Genomic DNA, 19,521 nt, shown 5'->3' with positions numbered 1-19,521 from the left:
AAGTACAGTATGTACACCCGCACACACACTCTCACACCACTGACTTAGAATTGCATAAACTTTTATTTAGATCCATTTCAGCAGTTCCTGTTACAGATAGAAGGCATTGCAGTGCAATCATGTCTGTTTTACACAGAAAAGACATAACACATATCACATTTTTTAAACATTCCTGCTTTTACTGGATTTGATGTTTGGTGGTGAGTAAACATCGAACAGGGATCTGGATGATCCTCCAGTGATAAGGAGGCAGTTCAGAGGTAGAAAGGAAGCGTGGGTCTGGCTCAGCGGCTTAGGTGATCTGCAAGCTGATGGTGTTTCCGCAACTTCTGATCCAGAGCATTGTATTTACTTTGAGACATTTCCCTCTGCCTGTAACAGACATACAGAGTGTCACTGAGTTGTTAAAGCTGTGTGTGTGTGTGTGTGTGTGTGTGTGTGTGTGTGTGCGCGTGTGTGTGTGTGTGTGTTGCGTACCTGTCGAGCCGTTTCTGGATGGCAGAAATCTTCAGAGTTTTCTGAGCGCAGTAGTTCTGGTAATCCTCCACCTGCTGCTGGCTCAGCTGCTGGTGGGACTGCTGGTACCATTTCTGCTTCACCTGCAGCTCCTCCGTCTCCTAAACACACAGTTATGGAACCGCGTTAGACCACCAGCTGCAAAGTCAGGTGTCTGCTTGCGTCCTGCTGGTTTTCTCTGAACTGATAATAGGGGACAAGCGGTTGCAGGTCTCATACTGACGAGGATTACTTTTTTTCTGCTAGCAGGAACATCATCTCCATGGAAACTAGCAGGACCATCATCTCCATGAAACTAGCAGGACCATCATCTCCATGGAAACTAGCAGGACCATCATCTCCATGAAACTAGCAGGACCATCATCTCCATGGAAACTAGCAGGACCATCATCTCCATGACACTAGCAGGACCATCATCTCCATGGAAACTAGCAGGACCATCATCTCCATGGAAACTAGCAGGACATTAATCTCCATGGAAACTAGCAGGACCATCATCTCCATGGAAACTAGCAGGACCTTCATCTCCATGGAAACTAGCAGGACCTTCATGTCCATGGAAACTAGCAGGACCTTCATCTTCATGGAAACTAGCATAATTCATTTCAAACAAAGGCACAGTGGGAGGAGACACATTAGCAGAGTGAGAAGTGAGACATAATTTCTGAGTTTCTGATGAGACAGACGTCTTTGTCATCAGCAGAGTCTTTGCTTTCATATGACTACTTGTTTGTGCTGTTTTCATGTTTTTGTAACACTTCCATGGAACTGCTTTGTGTTTTAACTATGTTTGGTTTGGATGTGGAGGCTTCGTGGAGTCTTTTAGCTGAGTTCCTCCTTGTCATGCTGCTATGATACGTATCAGCTTGTTCATAGTGCGTGCAAAGATCTCCAGGAGTGAATCTGATGCTGCTCCAGGACAGCAGGCTCTCGTCAAGAAAAACTGAACTAGTTGTCAGTGTGTCTATGCTAGCTAACAGTAGCTCACATGGAGTTGGCGGAGGGCTTGACTCTGGGAGGAGACTCTTTCAGCATTTATCTCTGTTTACAGTCTGTTCTCCACCCCAGCTGCTAGGGTAAACTGGTGGCTATCGTTGTTGTGGGGTAAACTGGTAGCTATCGTTGTTGTGGGGTAAACTGGTGGCTATTGTTGTTGTGGGGTAAACTGGTGGCTATCGTTGTTGTGGGGTAAACTGGTAGCTATCGTTGTTGTGGGGTAAACTGGTGGCTATCGTTGTTGTGGGGTAAACTGGTGGCTATCGTTGTTGTGGGGTATACTGGTGGCTATCGTTGTTGTGGGGTAAACTGGTGGCTATCGTTGTTGTGGGGTAAACTGGTGGCTATCGTTGTTGTGGGGTAAACTGGTGGCTATCGTTGTTGTGGGGTAAACTGGTGGCTATCGTTGTTGTGGGGTAAACTGGTGGCTATCGTTGTTGTGGGGTAAACTGGTGGCTATCGTTGTTGTGGGGTAAACTGGTGGCTATCGTTGTTGTGGGGTAAACTGGTAGCTATCGTTTTGTGGGGTAAACTGGTGGCTATCGTTGTTGTGGGGTAAACTGGTGGCTATCGTTGTTGTGGGGTAAACTGGTGGCTATCGTTGTTGTGGGGTAAACTGGTGGCTATCGTTGTTGTGGGGTAAACTGGTGGCTATCGTTGTTGTGGGGTAAACTGGTGGCTATCGTTGTTGTGGGGTAAACTGGTGGCTATCGTTGTTGTGGGGTAAACTGGTAGCTATCGTTTTGTGGGGTAAACTGGTGGCTATCGTTGTTGTGGGGTAAACTGGTGGCTATCGTTGTTGTGGGGTAAACTGGTAGCTATCGTTTTGTGGGGTAAACTGGTGGCTATCGTTGTTGTGGGGTAAACTGGTGGCTATCGTTGTTGTGGGGTAAACTGGTAGCTATCGTTGTTGTGGGGTAAACTGGTGGCTATCGTTGTTGTGGGGTAAACTGGTGGCTATCGTTGTGGGGTAAACTGGTGGCTATCGTTGTTGTGGGGTAAACTGGTGGCTATCGTTGTTGTGGGGTAAACTGGTGGCTATCGTTGTTGTGGGGTAAACTGGTGGCTATCGTTGTTGTGGGGTAAACTGGTGGCTATCGTTGTTGTGGGGTAAACGGGTGGCTATCGTTGTTGTGGGGTAAACTGGTGGCTATCGTTGTTGTGGGGTAAACTGGTGGCTATCGTTGTTGTGGGGTAAACTGGTGGCTATTGTTGTTGTGGGGTAAACTGGTGGCTATCGTTGTTGTGGGGTAAACTGGTGGCTATCGTTGTTGTGGGGTAAACTGGTGGCTATCGTTGTCGGGTAAACTGGTGGCTATTGTTGTTGTGGGGTAAACTGGTGGCTATCGTTGTTGTGGGGTAAACTGGTGGCTATCGTTGTTGTGGGGTAAACTGGTGGCTATCGTTGTCGGGTAAACTGGTGGCTATCGTTGTTGTGGGGTAAACTGGTGGCTATTGTTGTTGTGGGGTAAACTGGTGGCTATTGTTGTTGTGGGGTAAACTGGTGGCTATCGTTGTTGTGGGGTAAACTGGTGGCTATCGTTGTTGTGGGGTAAACTGGTGGCTATCGTTGTTGTGGGGTAAACTGGTGGCTATCGTTGTGGGGTAAACTGGTGGCTATCGTTTTGTGGGGTAAACTGGTGGCTATCGTTGTTGTGGGGTAAACTGGTGGCTATCGTTGTTGTGGGGTAAACTGGTGGCTATCGTTGTTGTGGGGTAAACTGGTGGCTATTGTTGTTGTGGGGTAAACTGGTGGCTATCGTTGTTGTGGGGTAAACTGGTGGCTATTGTTGTTGTGGGGTAAACTGGTGGCTATTGTTGTTGTGGGGTAAACTGGTGGCTATTGTTGTTGTGGGGTAAACTGGTGGCTATCGTTGTTGTGGGGTAAACTGGTGGCTATCGTTGTTGTGGGGTAAACTGGTGGCTATTGTTGTTGTGGGGTAAACTGGTGGCTATTGTTGTTGTGGGGTAAACTGGTGGCTATTGTTGTTGTTGGTTATTGTGCTGTAACTAGTGAAACATCCGACAGTCATGCTGCTTAAACCTGAAAAACAGCTGAAATGTGACGTGGCACGTGAAGCCATGCTATACCTTGTCATAGCGTTGCTGCAGGAAGCCGGTGTGCTCCGCCTCTTTGTCTCTGAACGCAGACAAACAGCTCTGGTACAGCTGTTTGGCCTCCTCGCGACTTAAAGTCTTTGGGTTGCCGAGTCGGATCATGAAGGGAGCTAGGACATCTTTCTCTTGCTGCTGCAGCGTCTTCTCCTCCTCTTTAGCCATGGTCTCCTGCAGGAGCAGTGATGTGGCGACATCAGGACTGACTGTGACGCAGTAAACGCCGGTGCTGCTGACAGGCTCAGGTGTTTAACGCTTAAATACACAAGTATGTGTCTCACCCTGTTCTTCCTCTGTCTCCAGACCTTTGCAGCTGCTGCTACTCTGGTCTGAAGCTCAATCCCCTGCTCCTCCTCCTGTCTGCAGACCACGATGTCTCTGACCTGGTCACACCGGGAAGTCGGGATTTATCACATGAAACACAGCGGTTTGCTGTTCTTACATGAATATGATCAGATACACAACAGACTTCATGTCACAAATGCAATTTATGTTTTTAAACAATGGAACACATCTGTTTTTGTTCACTTTAGGACTTTATGATCATCAGTTTTCTTTATTTAAAAACATGACAAATATAAAAGTTTGTCCCATTCTTGCAGCCATAATGGAGAAATAAATAAACAAACTGTGAAGAATGGAATGAATAAAACACACAGAGAAAAGACGCCAGAGGGCAGCAAGGCAACGCCAGAACCAGACTTTCAGCCTCTTTATGTGCTTGGTTACTGTCTCTGCTGTACCTGTTATTTTTCCAGTGTCTCGTCAACTCTACATGTTAAATAACATCCTGCTCTGCTGGGACGAGGCCTGATGACAGAAAGGTCTCCAGGTTACAGCAGGGACACCTTACTGTTTACTTGTAAGAAATCTGCTCAAAGTTTCTTTCTGGACAGGCGGTGCTTCTCATCTGCTGTAATTCTACTGTGGAAGTGAAGAAAGAGGTTCAGAACAGGGAGCAGGTGTCTGCGCTTCAATTCCAGCGTCTAAATTCATCCCTGTTGGACTCGCATTGAATTGTTACCACATAACATGAACAAAGTACCCATACCCGTATCACAGAGACGTCCTCTGACAGATGGAAATAAAACAGAACTGACCTTTCTGACCAATAAATATTCTCTCATTCATTTTCTGTCCCACTGATTCACCATCAGGGTCACGGGAGAGCTGGAGTCCAGCCTAGGAACTAGTAGCTGAGAGGCAGGTGGGCCCTCATGCAGACACACTAAAGCCTGTTTACAGAGGTAAACACCTGCTGACGCTGCCCATAAAATAACTGCAGTAGTGGGGGAATTTATCAGCTCCTGAGCTGCGTTAATGACAACAGAAAACCTGCATTCCTGATTACCAGTGAGGACATAGCGCCGGGGCTGCCAGAGTGCTGTGACACCAACTGGCAGGGATGATGTAATTTTCTCTCTTTTAGATTTTTAACAATTTTTTTCTTTGGAGTGCTGAAGTATTGCAGTTTTATTTTGCTTTTTATACAGCAGATCAGTGAAAAAGTTGTATGATGACCAAGTTTACAAACTAAATCCCGAGGCAGATTTCCCAAATTAAAAAAAGGTTTTATCTCTGCACATTTCCACAGGTTGTTCGTCATTCTCCGTCTTCTGTTTACGTGTTTTCAAAAACTGATATAACGTCATGTTACCAGAAAGTCGGAGAATCATTTCGCCCCCTGTTGGAGAAAAGCTGTAATTTCTTCTCCATATGGCATCAAAACATGGAAACGTTCATTCATTCATCCATTCATCCAAACCGCTTCGAGGGTTGTGGGAAGCTGGAGCCTATCCCAGCAGGCTTTGGGCAAGAGGCGGTGTACACCCTGGACAGGTCACCAGTCCATCGCAGGGCCAACATACAGACATTTTAAATAATTTTATATTTTAAAATTATTTATAAATAGCTAAAGAAAAAAATCCAGATTTTTATGTGAATTGATTTTTTTCTTTTGCCCCTACAGCTCGGTCGGCCTCGCTGTGTGGGCTTACGGTCCAGCCAGCTGCGGTCAGGGCTCGCTGTGCAGCACTGCTTCCTCTACCTGCTCCTGCACCAATCACACTCCTGACTCTAAGTCATGTCTAACCGGTGTCAGTCCAGTTTAACTCCTGCTGTGTTGGGAGGTGTACCTGATTAAACAAATGTCTATAAACTTGTGCTTTCAGTAAAACTGATGAGGATCTGGTTTTAAGTCCGTTCTGGTTTAAATCGCCGTGCACACGCTTGTAAACGGGAAAACTGTTACAGCTGGAAACGTCATGTTCACCTCTTTCAGAGACTCTTGGACTTGGAAAGCCACTTCTTCCTCGTCCTTCATGAGGCTTTTCAGGATCCTATAGAGAGCAAGCGTGTACAGAGGCTTCTCAGACAGATCCACCTGAGCACACACACACACACACACACACACACACACACACACACACACAGACATTGTCATTGAGGTGAAAGGTCACATGAAAGACGCTCTATTTGCGTTTGTTTTGATGTGTTTTGGCGTCTGTGCCTGGAAGGTGGTGACCATATCTTGTGTGAATTGGTGGCCCGGTTGTGGCTTCATGAAGCTCCTCTTTGACGGGATGAACCGGTGATCCATCAGGTGATAGGTCACCTCAAACCTCCTCTGAGGCACCAGGAACACCCTCTCAGCCACATCTTCGTTGGCAGGTTTGGAGTTATTCCTTCTGAAACGCTCCACCACTTTCTGACACACATGAAGGGGAATATTTTGTATGAAGACACTTGATCCACATCAGTCGTCTTCATGAGACGTCATCAGTCTTCTACAGTCCTAATAACCATCAGCTGACTCTCTACTTTTATATAAGTATGTCTGGGTCGGCTCAGGAGTCCAAAGTCAGGAAGCTTTCTGCTGGCAGGGATGAAGAACTACCAGCCTTCATCGGTAGAAACTGGATCAGGTGGCCTGGAGGATGTGGGACCAGCTCCTCCAGCATTTAATGGGGTTTTACTGGGAATGTTTGGCTTGGTCCCCAAACCAAAGGCTTTTTCATGATATTTCATCACTTCTTTATGTTCTGATGCGGGTCAGAATGTTACTGATGCACACTGGCATCGTTGTGCTGAGGATACAGTATTCTCGTGCAAACAACATTCCCGGTCTTTAAACGTCCTCAGTCTTCATTTGACAGTCTCTGCTGTTAAACAAGCTGAAAGACACCAGTATGCTCCCATTCAGAACATCTGTTAAACATCTGTACATCCTGATAGGTGAGTTTCTGTCTTTTGGAAAAAGAAAACTAAAATTAGAACGATGATTCTACTTTCGTGATGAAATCCTGTTTACATTCAGTGCCAGAAAGACGTTTTTACCTCAGTTAACTATGGAGATGTCTTCTCCCTGACACCTCTGCCAGCGCTCTACAGATGTTTTCCACGGAGAACTAAGATCCATAACCGAGCATAAACCTTAACTCACCTTTCCACATTGTCACTCTCATCACTCTTTCTGCACTGGAATATCTTATCAACCCATCCTTGGGCTGCTGTGAGCACATTAATCCTGCGACCTGCTACATCAGCTCGTACTGAGCTCAGAAGAAGCTGCTCCTTCTGGATGCTGACCAACTCAATCCCATCAGGGGAACTGAAAGTCATTCTGCACAGACTGGAGACAGCTTTACTGTCTTGTTTTGTTTGCATGCAACGTGCTTTTTGTCCTTAAATGAGGCCTGTTTATTCTGTGGAGTCGGAGTATGTGAGAACTAAATGACACTACATAACTTTCTGACCTTCAATCTGTGTTTCTGACTGGTCTTTATGGTACAGTACAGTTCATTAAGTACATCCCTCATTGCCCTGCAGCGTCCTGAGACTGACAATCTGCCCTGGAGCATCACATGACAGCCACGTTTTGCTTAAAGGCACCGTGTCACGTGCTCGCAGCCATGTCTGTTTGAGTAAAGAAACACAACAGGACATCATCAGGCTGGACGAGATGGAGAGAAAACGACAGAGCAGCACTTGTACGGTTTGCCAACCCAGCTAGAACATGTTTACATGTGTACACTTTACGTAAAACACTTCACATGTGTATTAGTTCTGCTTACCAGCACATGTAGACTCTTTAGATCAGGATTCATATTAACCAGATTCTGAGGCGTGCAATGCTGGCTGAAGAAGACGTGACGGTATTGGAGGAAGTCGCTCCGCCCCTCGAAGTGCTCCTTCATCTCGTCTGGAGACAGCAGCCTCCTCGCCACACCGTGGAGATGCGGGCCGCTGCTGAACTCCATCTCCCGCTCGGTGCCAGCGCTCAGAGATCTCCACCTGTGAACTGCGGAGCGTAAACACACACATGCTATTTTACGTGATTCATTTACTGAACCGGTCCTGTTTGAAGGTCCTGCAGCAGCTGGACGACGTTAGATCCTGAGACCAGCTTTCACTGCACACCGGAGGGAATACAGAAAATAAATAAGGCATGAAATGATGGTTGGATCCGAAATGTGGAGTAAGAAGTGGGAGTGTGGTGAATAAAATGAATACTCCAGGCTACAGGACATATTCCTCCATGTAAAACAACTATTCAACCAAATGGACATCTCTTTAAACAAACCATAGTTTCCCCCCGACGGATTCCTTCCTAGTTCTGGTTCTGGTTCTGGTTCTGGTGGAGCTTTTCTCTCCACTGTCTCTTTGTGCAGCTCAGGATGGAAGACACAAAGTTTCCTGAGTGGGCAGATTACTCCACTTGGTTGAAATTCATTGATCGTTTATGTTTTATTGTTATTTATGTATTTGTTTTATTGTGTTGCTTTCAGTTGTTCTCATGTCTGATGCTTTCGTTCTGATCAGGATTTTACTTGTGCAGCAGTTGTTGTTTAACTAAAGGCGGTCGGTAGCTATGTTTTACGAAGTGGTTTACATGAACACAACTGTTATGATGTGGCTGATATAATGGTTGTGTTTTCATTGACTTATAACTTGGTCCTGCGACCGACTGTCCAGGCGTACCTGCTTCTAGACTCAGCTTCCCTGCGACCCTGAACTGGACGAAGCAGTTCAGAAAATGACTGAATTATGTAATGAATAATGAAAATAAACTGGAATGAATTGAACTACATTTGTAAAACGGCTTCAAGAAAACGTCGTTATAAGTTGGTTCTGTATAAATCATGTTGATTTATTGTGTTTACGGGACTTTCAGTGTCTCAGCTGCTGTTTGTTTCTGTCTGCTGAATAAATATCTTGTTTACTGTCCTTCAGACAGCAAAATAAACCATCGGCTCTGTGCCGTCATCTCTTCCCTCCTCCAGATCTCACCAGTTGTAGCCAAACAACAGCAAGACTTACTGGATGAGACGTCAAGGTGTGTTCCAGGTGTGTCTGATGATTTCAGGTCAGCTGGACGTCAGCTGGACATGAGCTGGACGTGAGCTGGACATCAGCTGGACGTCAGCTGGACGTCAGCTGGACGTGAGCTGGACGTCTGCTGGACGTCAGCTGGACGTGAGCTGGACGTCAGCTGGACGTCAGCTGGACGTGAGCTGGACGTCAGCTGGACATCAGCTGGACATGAGCTGGACATCAACTGGACATCATCTGGACATCAGCTGGACATGAGCTGGACATCAACTGGACATCATCTGGACGTCAGCTGGACATGAGCTGGACGTCAGCTGGACGTCAGCTGGACATCAGCTGGACGTCAGCTGGACGTGAGCTGGACGTCAGCTGGACGTGAGCTGGACGTGACCTGGACGTCAGCTGGACGTCAGCTGGACGTGAGCTGGACGTCAGCTGGACATCAGCTGGACATGAGCTGGACATCAGCTGGACGTCAGCTGGACGTGAGCTGGACATGAGCTGGACGTGAGCTGGACGTGAGCTGGACATGAGCTGGACATCAGCTGGACGTCAGCTGGACATCAGCTGGACGTGAGCTGGACATGAGCTGGACATCAGCTGGACGTCAGCTGGACATCAGCTGGACATCAGCTGGACGTGAGCTGGACATGAGCTGGACATCAGCTGGACATCAACTGGACATCAACTGGACATCAGCTGGACGTGAGCTGGACGTCAGCTGGACATGAGCTGGACATGAGCTGGACATCAGCTGGACATCAGCTGGACATGAGCTGGACATGAACTGGACGTCAGCTGGACGTGAACTGGACATCAGCTGGACATGAACTGGACATCAGCTGGACATGAGCTGGACGTGAGCTGGACGTCAGCTGGACATGAGCTGGACGTCAGCTGGACATCAGCTGGACGTCAGCTGGACATCAGCTGGACGTGAGCTGGACATGAGCTGGACATCAGCTGGACATCAACTGGACATCAGCTGGACATGAGCTGGACATGAACTGGACGTCAGCTGGACGTCAGCTGGACATGAGCTGGACGTGAGCTGGACGTGAGCTGGACATGAGCTGGACATCAGCTGGACATGAGCTGGACATGAGCTGGACGTCAGCTGGACGTCAGCTGGACATGAGCTGGACGTGAGCTGGACGTGAGCTGGACATGAGCTGGACATCAGCTGGACATGAGCTGGACATGAACTGGACGTCAGCTGGACGTCAGCTGGACATGAGCTGGACATGAACTGGACATCAGCTGGACATGAGCTGGACATGAACTGGACATCAGCTGGACGTCAGCTGGACATGAGCTGGACGTGAGCTGGACGTCAGCTGGACGTCAGCTGGACATGAGCTGGATATGAACTGGACGTCAGCTGGACATGAGCTGGACATGAACTGGACGTCAGCTGGACGTCAGCTGGACATGAGCTGGACGTCAGCTGGACGTGAGCTGGACATCAGCTGGACGTCAGCTGGACATGAGCTGGACATGAACTGGACATCAGCTGGACATGAGCTGGACATGAACTGGACGTCAGCTGGACGTCAGCTGGACATGAGCTGGACGTGAGCTGGACGTGAGCTGGACATCAGCTGGACGTCAGCTGGACATGAGCTGGGCGTGAGCTGGACATCAGCTGGACGTGAGCTGGACGTGAGCTGGACATGAGCTGGACGTGAGCTGGACGTGAGCTGGACATCAGCTGGACGTGAGCTGGACATGAGCTGGACATCAGCTGGACATGAGCTGGATGTCAGCTGGACGTCAGCTGGACATGAGCTGGACGTGAGCTGGACGTGAGCTGGACATCAGCTGGATGTCAGCTGGACATGAGCTGGACGTGAGCTGGACATCAGCTGGACGTGAGCTGGACATGAGCTGGACGTGAGCTGGACGTGAGCTGGACATGAGCTGGACGTGAGCTGGACGTGAGCTGGACATGAGCTGGACATGAGCTGGACATCAGCTGGACATCAGCTGGACATGAGCTGGACGTCAGCTGGACGTCAGCTGGACGTGAGCTGGACATGAACTGGACATCAGCTGGACATGAGCTGGACATGAGCTGGACGTGAGCTGGACATGAACTGGACGTCAGCTGGACGTCAGCTGGACATGAGCTGGACGTGAGCTGGACATGAGCTGGACGTGAGCTGGACGTGAGCTGGACGTGAGCTGGACATCAGCTGGACGTGAGCTGGACGTGAGCTGGACATCAGCTGGATGTGAGCTGGACGTCAGCTGGACATCAGCTGGACGTGAGCTGGACATGAGCTGGACGTGAGCTGGACATCAGCTGGACGTGAGCTGGACATGAGCTGGACATGAGCTGGACGTGAGCTGGACATCAGCTGGACGTGAGCTGGACATCAGCTGGACGTGAGCTGGACATGAACTGGACATGAGCTGGACGTGAGCTGGACATGAGCTGGACGTGAGCTGGACGTTAGCTGGACGTTAGCTGGACATCAGCTGGACGTGAGCTGGACGTGAGCTGGACATGAGCTGGACATGAACTGGACATCAGCTGGACATGAGCTGGACATGAACTGGACGTCAGCTGGACGTCAGCTGGACATGAGCTGGACGTGAGCTGGACATGAGCTGGACGTGAGCTGGACGTTAGCTGGACATCAGCTGGACGTGAGCTGGACGTGAGCTGGACATGAACTGGACGTCAGCTGGACATCAGCTGAACGTGAGCTGGACGTCAGCTGGACATGAGCTGGACATGAACTGGACGTCAGCTGGACATGAGCTGGACGTGAGCTGGACATCAGCTGGACATGAGCTGGACATGAGCTGGACGTGGGCTGGACATGAACTGGACGTGAGCTGGACATCAGCTGGACGTGAGCTGGACATGAGCTGGACGTGAGCTGGACGTGAGCTGGACGTGAGCTGGACATGAACTGGACGTCAGCTGGACGTCAGCTGGACATGAGCTGGACGTGAGCTGGACATCAGCTGGACGTCAGCTGGACATGAGCTGGACGTGAGCTGGACATCAGCTGGACGTCAGCTGGACGTCAGCTGGACATGAGCTGGACGTGAGCTGGACGTGAGCTGGACGTCAGCTGGACATGAGCTGGACGTGAGCTGGACATCAGCTGGACGTGAGCTGGACATGAGCTGGACGTGAGCTGGACATCAGCTGGACGTCAGCTGGACGTGAGCTGGACATCAGCTGGACATGAGCTGTACGTGAGCTGGACATCAGCTGGACATGAGCTGGACATGAGCTGGACGTCAGCTGGACGTGAGCTGGACGTGAGCTGGACATCAGCTGGACGTGAGCTGGACGTGAGCTGGACATCAGCTGGACATGAGCTGGACGTGAGCTGGACATCAGCTGGACGTGAGCTGGACATGAGCTGGACGTGAGCTGGACGTGAGCTGGACATGAGCTGGACGTGAGCTGGACATCAGCTGGACATGAGCTGGACATGAGCTGGACGTGAGCTGCACGTGAGCTGGACATCAGCTGGACATGAGCTGGACATGAGCTGGACGTGAGCTGGACATCAGCTGGACATGAGCTGGACGTGAGCTGGACATCAGCTGGACGTGAGCTGGACATGAGCTGGCCATGAGCTGGACGTGAGCTGGACATCAGCTGGACGTGAGCTGGACATGAGCTGGACGTGAGCTGCATGTGAGCTGGACATCAGCTGGACATGAGCTGGACGTGAGCTGGACATCAGCTGGACGTCAGCTGGACGTCAGCTGGACATGAGCTGGACGTGAGCTGGACATCAGCTGGACGTGAGCTGGACGTCAGCTGGACATGAGCTGGACGTGAGCTGGACATCAGCTGGACGTCAGCTGGACATGAGCTGGACGTGAGCTGGACATCAGCTGGACGTGAGCTGGACGTGAGCTGGACATAAGCTGGACATGAGCTGTACATGAGCTGTACATGAGCTGGACATCAGCTGGACATGAGCTGTACATGAGCTGGACATCAGCTGGACATGAGCTGTACATGAGCTGGACGTCAGCTGGACGTGAGCTGGACATCAGCTGGACGTGAGCTGGACATGAGCTGGACGTGAGCTGCACGTGAGCTGGACATCAGCTGGACATGAGCTGTACATGAGCTGGACGTGGGCTGGACATCAGCTGGACGTGAGCTGGACGTGAGCTGGACGTGAGCTGGACATCAGCTGGACATGAGCTGGACGTCAGCTGGACGTGAGCTGGACGTGAGCTGGACATCAGCTGGACGTGAGCTGGACATGAGCTGGACATGAGCTGCACGTGAGCTGGACATCAGCTGGACATGAGCTGTACATGAGCTGGACGTGAGCTGGACGTCAGCTGCACGTGAGCTGGACATCAGCTGGACATGAGCTGTACATGAGCTGGACGTGGGCTGGACATGAGCTGGACGTCAGCTGGACATGAGCTGGACGTCAGCTGGACATGAGCTGGACATCAGCTGCACGTGAGCTGGACATCAGCTGGACATGAGCTGGACGTCAGCTGGACATGAGCTGCACGTGAGCTGGACATCAGCTGGACATGAGCTGTACATGAGCTGGACGTGGGCTGGACATGAGCTGGACGTCAGCTGGACATGAGCTGGACGTGAGCTGGACGTGAGCTGGACATGAGCTGGACGTGAGCTGGACATGAGCTGGACGTGAGCTGGACGTCAGCTGGACATGAGCTGGACGTGAGCTGGACATCAGCTGGACATGAGCTGGACGTCAGCTGGACATGAGCTGGACGTGAGCTGGACATCAGCTGGACGTGAGCTGGACGTCAGCTGGACGTGAGCTGGACATCAGCTGGACGTGAGCTGGACGTGAGCTGGACGTGAGCTGGACATCAGCTGGACGTGAGCTGGACGTGAGCTGGACATCAGCTGGACATGAGCTGGATGTCAGCTGGACGTCAGCTGGACATGAGCTGGACGTGAGCTGGACGTGAGCTGGACATCAGCTGGATGTCAGCTGGACATGAGCTGGACGTGAGCTGGACATCAGCTGGACGTGAGCTGGACATGAGCTGGACATGAGCTGGACGTGAGCTGGACATGAGCTGGACGTGAGCTGGACATGAGCTGGATGTCAGCTGGACGTCAGCTGGACATGAGCTGGACGTGAGCTGGACATCAGCTGGACATCAGCTGGACATGAGCTGGATGTCAGCTGGACGTCAGCTGGACGTGAGCTGGACATGAACTGGACATCAGCTTGACATGAGCTGGACATGAGCTGGACGTGAGCTGGACATGAACTGGACGTCAGCTGGACGTCAGCTGGACATGAGCTGGACGTGAGCTGGACATGAGCTGGACGTGAGCTGGACGTGAGCTGGACGTGAGCTGGACATCAGCTGGACGTGAGCTGGACGTGAGCTGGACATCAGCTGGATGTGAGCTGGACGTCAGCTGGACATCAGCTGGACGTGAGCTGGACATGAGCTGGACGTGAGCTGGACATCAGCTGGACGTGAGCTGGACATGAGCTGGACATGAGCTGGACGTGAGCTGGACATGAGCTGGACGTGAGCTGGACATCAGCTGGACGTGAGCTGGACATGAACTGGACGTCAGCTGGACATCAGCTGGACGTGAGCTGGACATGAGCTGGACGTGAGCTGGACATCAGCTGGACGTGAGCTGGACATGAACTGGACATCAGCTGGACGTGAGCTGGACATGAGCTGGACGTGAGCTGGACGTTAGCTGGACGTTAGCTGGACATCAGCTGGACGTGAGCTGGACGTGAGCTGGACATGAACTGGAAGTCAGCTGGACGTGAGCTGGACATGAGCTGGACATGAACTGGACATCAGCTGGACATGAGCTGGACATGAACTGGACGTCAGCTGGACGTCAGCTGGACATGAGCTGGACGTGAGCTGGACATGAGCTGGACGTGAGCTGGACGTTAGCTGGACATCAGCTGGACGTGAGCTGGACGTGAGCTGGACATGAACTGGACGTCAGCTGGACATCAGCTGGACGTCAGCTGGACGTCAGCTGGACGTCAGCTGGACGTGAGCTGGACATGAGCTGGACGTGAGCTGGACATCAGCTGGACGTGAGCTGGACGTGAGCTGGACATGAGCTGGACGTGAGCTGGACATGAGCTGGACGTGAGCTGGACATCAGCTGGACGTGAGCTGGACATGAACTGGACGTCAGCTGGACATCAGCTGGACGTGAGCTGGACATGAGCTGGACGTGAGCTGGACATCAGCTGGACGTGAGCTGGACATGAACTGGACCTCAGCTGGACGTGAGCTGGACATGAGCTGGACGTGAGCTGGACGTTAGCTGGACGTTAGCTGGACATCAGCTGGACGTGAGCTGGACGTGAGCTGGACATGAACTGGACGTCAGCTGGACGTGAGCTGGACATGAGCTGGACATGAACTGGACATCAGCTGGACATGAGCTGGACATGAACTGGACGTCAGCTGGACGTCAGCTGGACATGAGCTGGACGTGAGCTGGACATGAGCTGGACGTGAGCTGGACGTTAGCTGGACATCAGCTGGACGTGAGCTGGACGTGAGCTGGACATGAACTGGACGTCAGCTGGACATCAGCTGGACGTGAGCTGGACGTCAGCTGGACGTCAGCTGGACATGAGCTGGACGTGAGCTGGACATCAGCTGGACGTCAGCTGGACATGAGCTGGACGTGAGCTGGACATCAGCTGGACGTGAGCTGGACATGAGCTGGACGTGAGCTGGACATCAGCTGGACGTGAGCTGGACGTGAGCTGGACATCAGCTGGACATGAGCTGTACATGAGCTGGACATCAGCTGGACATGAGCTGTACATGAGCTGGACGTCAGCTGGACGTGAGCTGGACATCAGCTGGACGTGAGCTGGACATGAGCTGGACGTGAGCTGCACGTGAGCTGGACATCAGCTGGACATGAGCTGTACATGAGCTGGACGTGGGCTGGACATCAGCTGGACGTGAGCTGGACGTGAGCTGGACGTGAGCTGGACATCAGCTGGACATGAGCTGGACGTCAGCTGGACGTGAGCTGGACGTGAGCTGGACATCAGCTGGACGTGAGCTGGACATGAGCTGGACGTGAGCTGCACGTGAGCTGGACATCAGCTGGACATCAGCTGGACGTGGGCTGGACATGAGCTGGACGTCAGCTGGACATGAGCTGGACGTCAGCTGCACGTGAGCTGGACATCAGCTGGACGTGGGCTGTACATGAGCTGGACGTGGGCTGGACATGAGCTGGACGTCAGCTGGACATGAGCTGGACGTCAGCTGGACATGAGCTGGACATCAGCTGGACGTGAGCTGTACATGAGCTGGACGTGGGCTGGACATGAGCTGGACGTCAGCTGGACATGAGCTGGACGTCAGCTGGACATGAGCTGGACGTGAGCTGGACGTGAGCTGGACGTCAGCTGGACGTGAGCTGGACGTGAGCTGGACATCAGCTGGACGTGAGCTGGACATGAGCTGGACGTGAGCTGGACATGAGCTGGACGTGAGCTGGACATCAGCTGGACATGAGCTGGACGTGAGCTGGACATCAGCTGGACGTGAGCTGGACGTCAGCTGGACGTGAGCTGGACGTGAGCTGGACATCAGCTGGACGTGAGCTGGACATGAGCTGGACGTGAGCTGGACATGAGCTGGACATCAGCTGGACATGAGCTGGATGTCAGCTGGACGTGAGCTGGACATGAGCTGGACGTGAGCTGGACGTGAGCTGGACGTGAGCTGGACATCAGCTGGACGTGAGCTGGACATGAGCTGGACATGAGCTGGACGTGAGCTGGACATGAACTGGACGTGAGCTGGACATGAGCTGGACATGAGCTGGACGTGAGCTGGACATCAGCTGGACATCAGCTGGACATGAGCTGGACGTCAGCTGGACGTCAGCTGGACGTGAGCTGGACATGAGCTGGACGTGAGCTGGACATGAACTGGACGTCAGCTGGACGTCAGCTGGACATGAGCTGGACGTGAGCTGGACATGAGCTGGACGTGAGCTGGACGTGAGCTGGACATCAGCTGGACGTGAGCTGGACGTGAGCTGGACATCAGCTGGATGTGAGCTGGACGTCAGCTGGACATCAGCTGGACGTGAGCTGGACATGAGCTGGACGTGAGCTGGACATGAGCTGGACATGAGCTGGACGTGAGCTGGACATGAGCTGGACGTGAGCTGGACATCAGCTGGATGTCAGCTGGACATGAGCTGGACGTGAGCTGGACATCAGCTGGACGTGAGCTGGACGTGAGCTGGACATCAGCTGGATGTCAGCTGGACATGAGCTGGACGTGAGCTGGACATCAGCTGGACGTGAGCTGGACATGAACTGGACGTCAGCTGGAAATCAGCTGGACGTGAGCTGGACATGAGCTGGACGTGAGCTGGACATCAGCTGGACGTGAGCTGGACATGAACTGGACATCAGCTGGACGTGAGCTGGACATGAGCTGGACGTGAGCTGGACGTTAGCTGGACGTTAGCTGGACATCAGCTGGACGTGAGCTGGACGTGAGCTGGACATGAACTGGACGTCAGCTGGACGTGAGCTGGACATGAGCTGGACATCAGCTGGACATGAGCTGGACATGAACTGGACGTCAGCTGGACGTCAGCTGGACATGAGCTGGACGTGAGCTGGACATGAGCTGGACGTGAGCTGGACGTTAGCTGGACATCAGCTGGACGTGAGCTGGACGTGAGCTGGACATGAACTGGACGTCAGCTGGACATCAGCTGGACGTGAGCTGGACGTCAGCTGGACATGAGCTGGACATGAACTGGACGTCAGCTGGACATGAGCTGGACGTGAGCTGGACATCAGCTGGACGTGAGCTGGACATCAGCTGGACATGAGCTGGACATGAGCTGGACGTGGGCTGGACATCAGCTGGACATGAGCTGGACATCAGCTGGACGTGAGCTGGACATCAGCTGGACATGAGCTGGACATGAACTGGACGTGAGCTGGACATCAGCTGGACGTGAGCTGGACATCAGCTGGACATGAGCTGGACGTGAGCTGGACATGAACTGGACGTCAGCTGGACGTCAGCTGGACATGAGCTGGACGTGAGCTGGACATCAGCTGGACGTCAGCTGGACATGAGCTGGACGTGAGCTGGACATCAGCTGGACGTCAGCTGGACGTCAGCTGGACATGAGCTGGACGTGAGCTGGACATCAGCTGGACGTCAGCTGGACATGAGCTGGACGTGAGCTGGACATCAGCTGGACGTGAGCTGGACATGAGCTGGACGTGAGCTGGACATCAGCTGGACGTGAGCTGGACGTGAGCTGGACATCAGCTGGACATGAGCTGTACATGAGCTGGACGTGGGCTGGACGTGAGCTGGACATCAGCTGGACGTGAGCTGGACGTGAGCTGGACATCAGCTGGACATGAGCTGGACATGAGCTGGACGTCAGCTGGACATGAGCTGGACGTGAGCTGGACATCAGCTGGACGTGAGCTGGACGTGAGCTGGACGTGAGCTGGACATCAGCTGGACATGAGCTGGACGTGAGCTGGACATCAGCTGGACGTGAGCTGGACATGAGCTGGACGTGAGCTGGACGTGAGCTGGACATCAGCTGGACGTGGGCTGGACGTGGGCTGGACATGAGCTGGACGTCAGCTGGACATGAGCTGGACGTGAGCTGGACATCAGCTGGACGTGAGCTGGACATGAGCTGGACGTGAGCTGGACATCAGCTGGACATGAGCTGGACATGAGCTGGACATGAGCTGGACGTGAGCTGGACATCAGCTGGACATGAGCTGGACGTGAGCTGGACATCAGCTGGACGTGAGCTGGACATGAGCTGGCCATGAGCTGGACGTGAGCTGGACATCAGCTGGACGTGAGCTGGACATGAGCTGGACGTGAGCTGGACATGAGCTGGCCATGAGCTGGACGTGAGCTGGACATCAGCTGGACGTCAGCTGGACATGAGCTGGACGTGAGCTGGACGTGAGCTGGACATCAGCTGGACGTCAGCTGGACGTCAGCTGGACATGAGCTGGACGTGAGCTGGACATCAGCTGGACGTCAGCTGGACGTCAGCTGGACATGAGCTGGACGTGAGCTGGACATCAGCTGGACGTCAGCTGGACATGAGCTGGACGTGAGCTGGACATCAGCTGGACGTGAGCTGGACATGAGCTGGACGTGAGCTGGACATCAGCTGGACGTGAGCTGGACGTGAGCTGGACATCAGCTGGACATGAGCTGTACATGAGCTGGACATCAGCTGGACATGAGCTGTACATGAGCTGGACATCAGCTGGACATCAGCTGGACATGAGCTGTACATGAGCTGGACGTCAGCTGGACGTGAGCTGGACATCAGCTGGACGTGAGCTGGACATGAGCTGGACGTGAGCTGCACGTGAGCTGGACATCAGCTGGACATGAGCTGTACATGAGCTGGACGTGGGCTGGACGTGAGCTGGACGTGAGCTGGACATCAGCTGGACATGAGCTGGACGTCAGCTGGACGTGAGCTGGACGTGAGCTGGACATCAGCTGGACGTGAGCTGGACATGAGCTGGACGT

The 19,521-nt window shown here is 52.6% G+C and overlaps 1 protein-coding gene across 1 annotated transcript in view; it reads right to left on the bottom strand.

The window, feature by feature from the left end:
- Positions 1 to 284: 284 nt before the first annotated feature.
- Positions 285 to 19,521, bottom strand: part of ccdc135 (coiled-coil domain containing 135) — a gene marked incomplete at both ends in the record, with an annotated part of 34,379 nt that continues 15,142 nt past the window's right edge. The window contains 7 exons of the mRNA XM_079239634.1: positions 285 to 372; positions 478 to 617; positions 3,604 to 3,798; positions 3,909 to 4,010; positions 5,900 to 6,010; positions 6,137 to 6,334; positions 7,701 to 7,927. Of these exons, the coding sequence (XP_079095760.1) occupies positions 285 to 372; positions 478 to 617; positions 3,604 to 3,798; positions 3,909 to 4,010; positions 5,900 to 6,010; positions 6,137 to 6,334; positions 7,701 to 7,927 (1,061 nt within the window). The remainder of the gene's footprint in view (positions 373 to 477; positions 618 to 3,603; positions 3,799 to 3,908; positions 4,011 to 5,899; positions 6,011 to 6,136; positions 6,335 to 7,700; positions 7,928 to 19,521) is intronic.

This window comes from Telmatherina bonti, assembly GCF_933228915.1.
Source record: "Telmatherina bonti genome assembly, chromosome: 4".
Taxonomy (NCBI): Eukaryota; Metazoa; Chordata; class Actinopteri; order Atheriniformes; family Telmatherinidae; genus Telmatherina; species Telmatherina bonti.
Note: the sequence above shows the minus strand (reverse complement) of the source record. Positions and strands in the feature narration are given on the sequence as shown.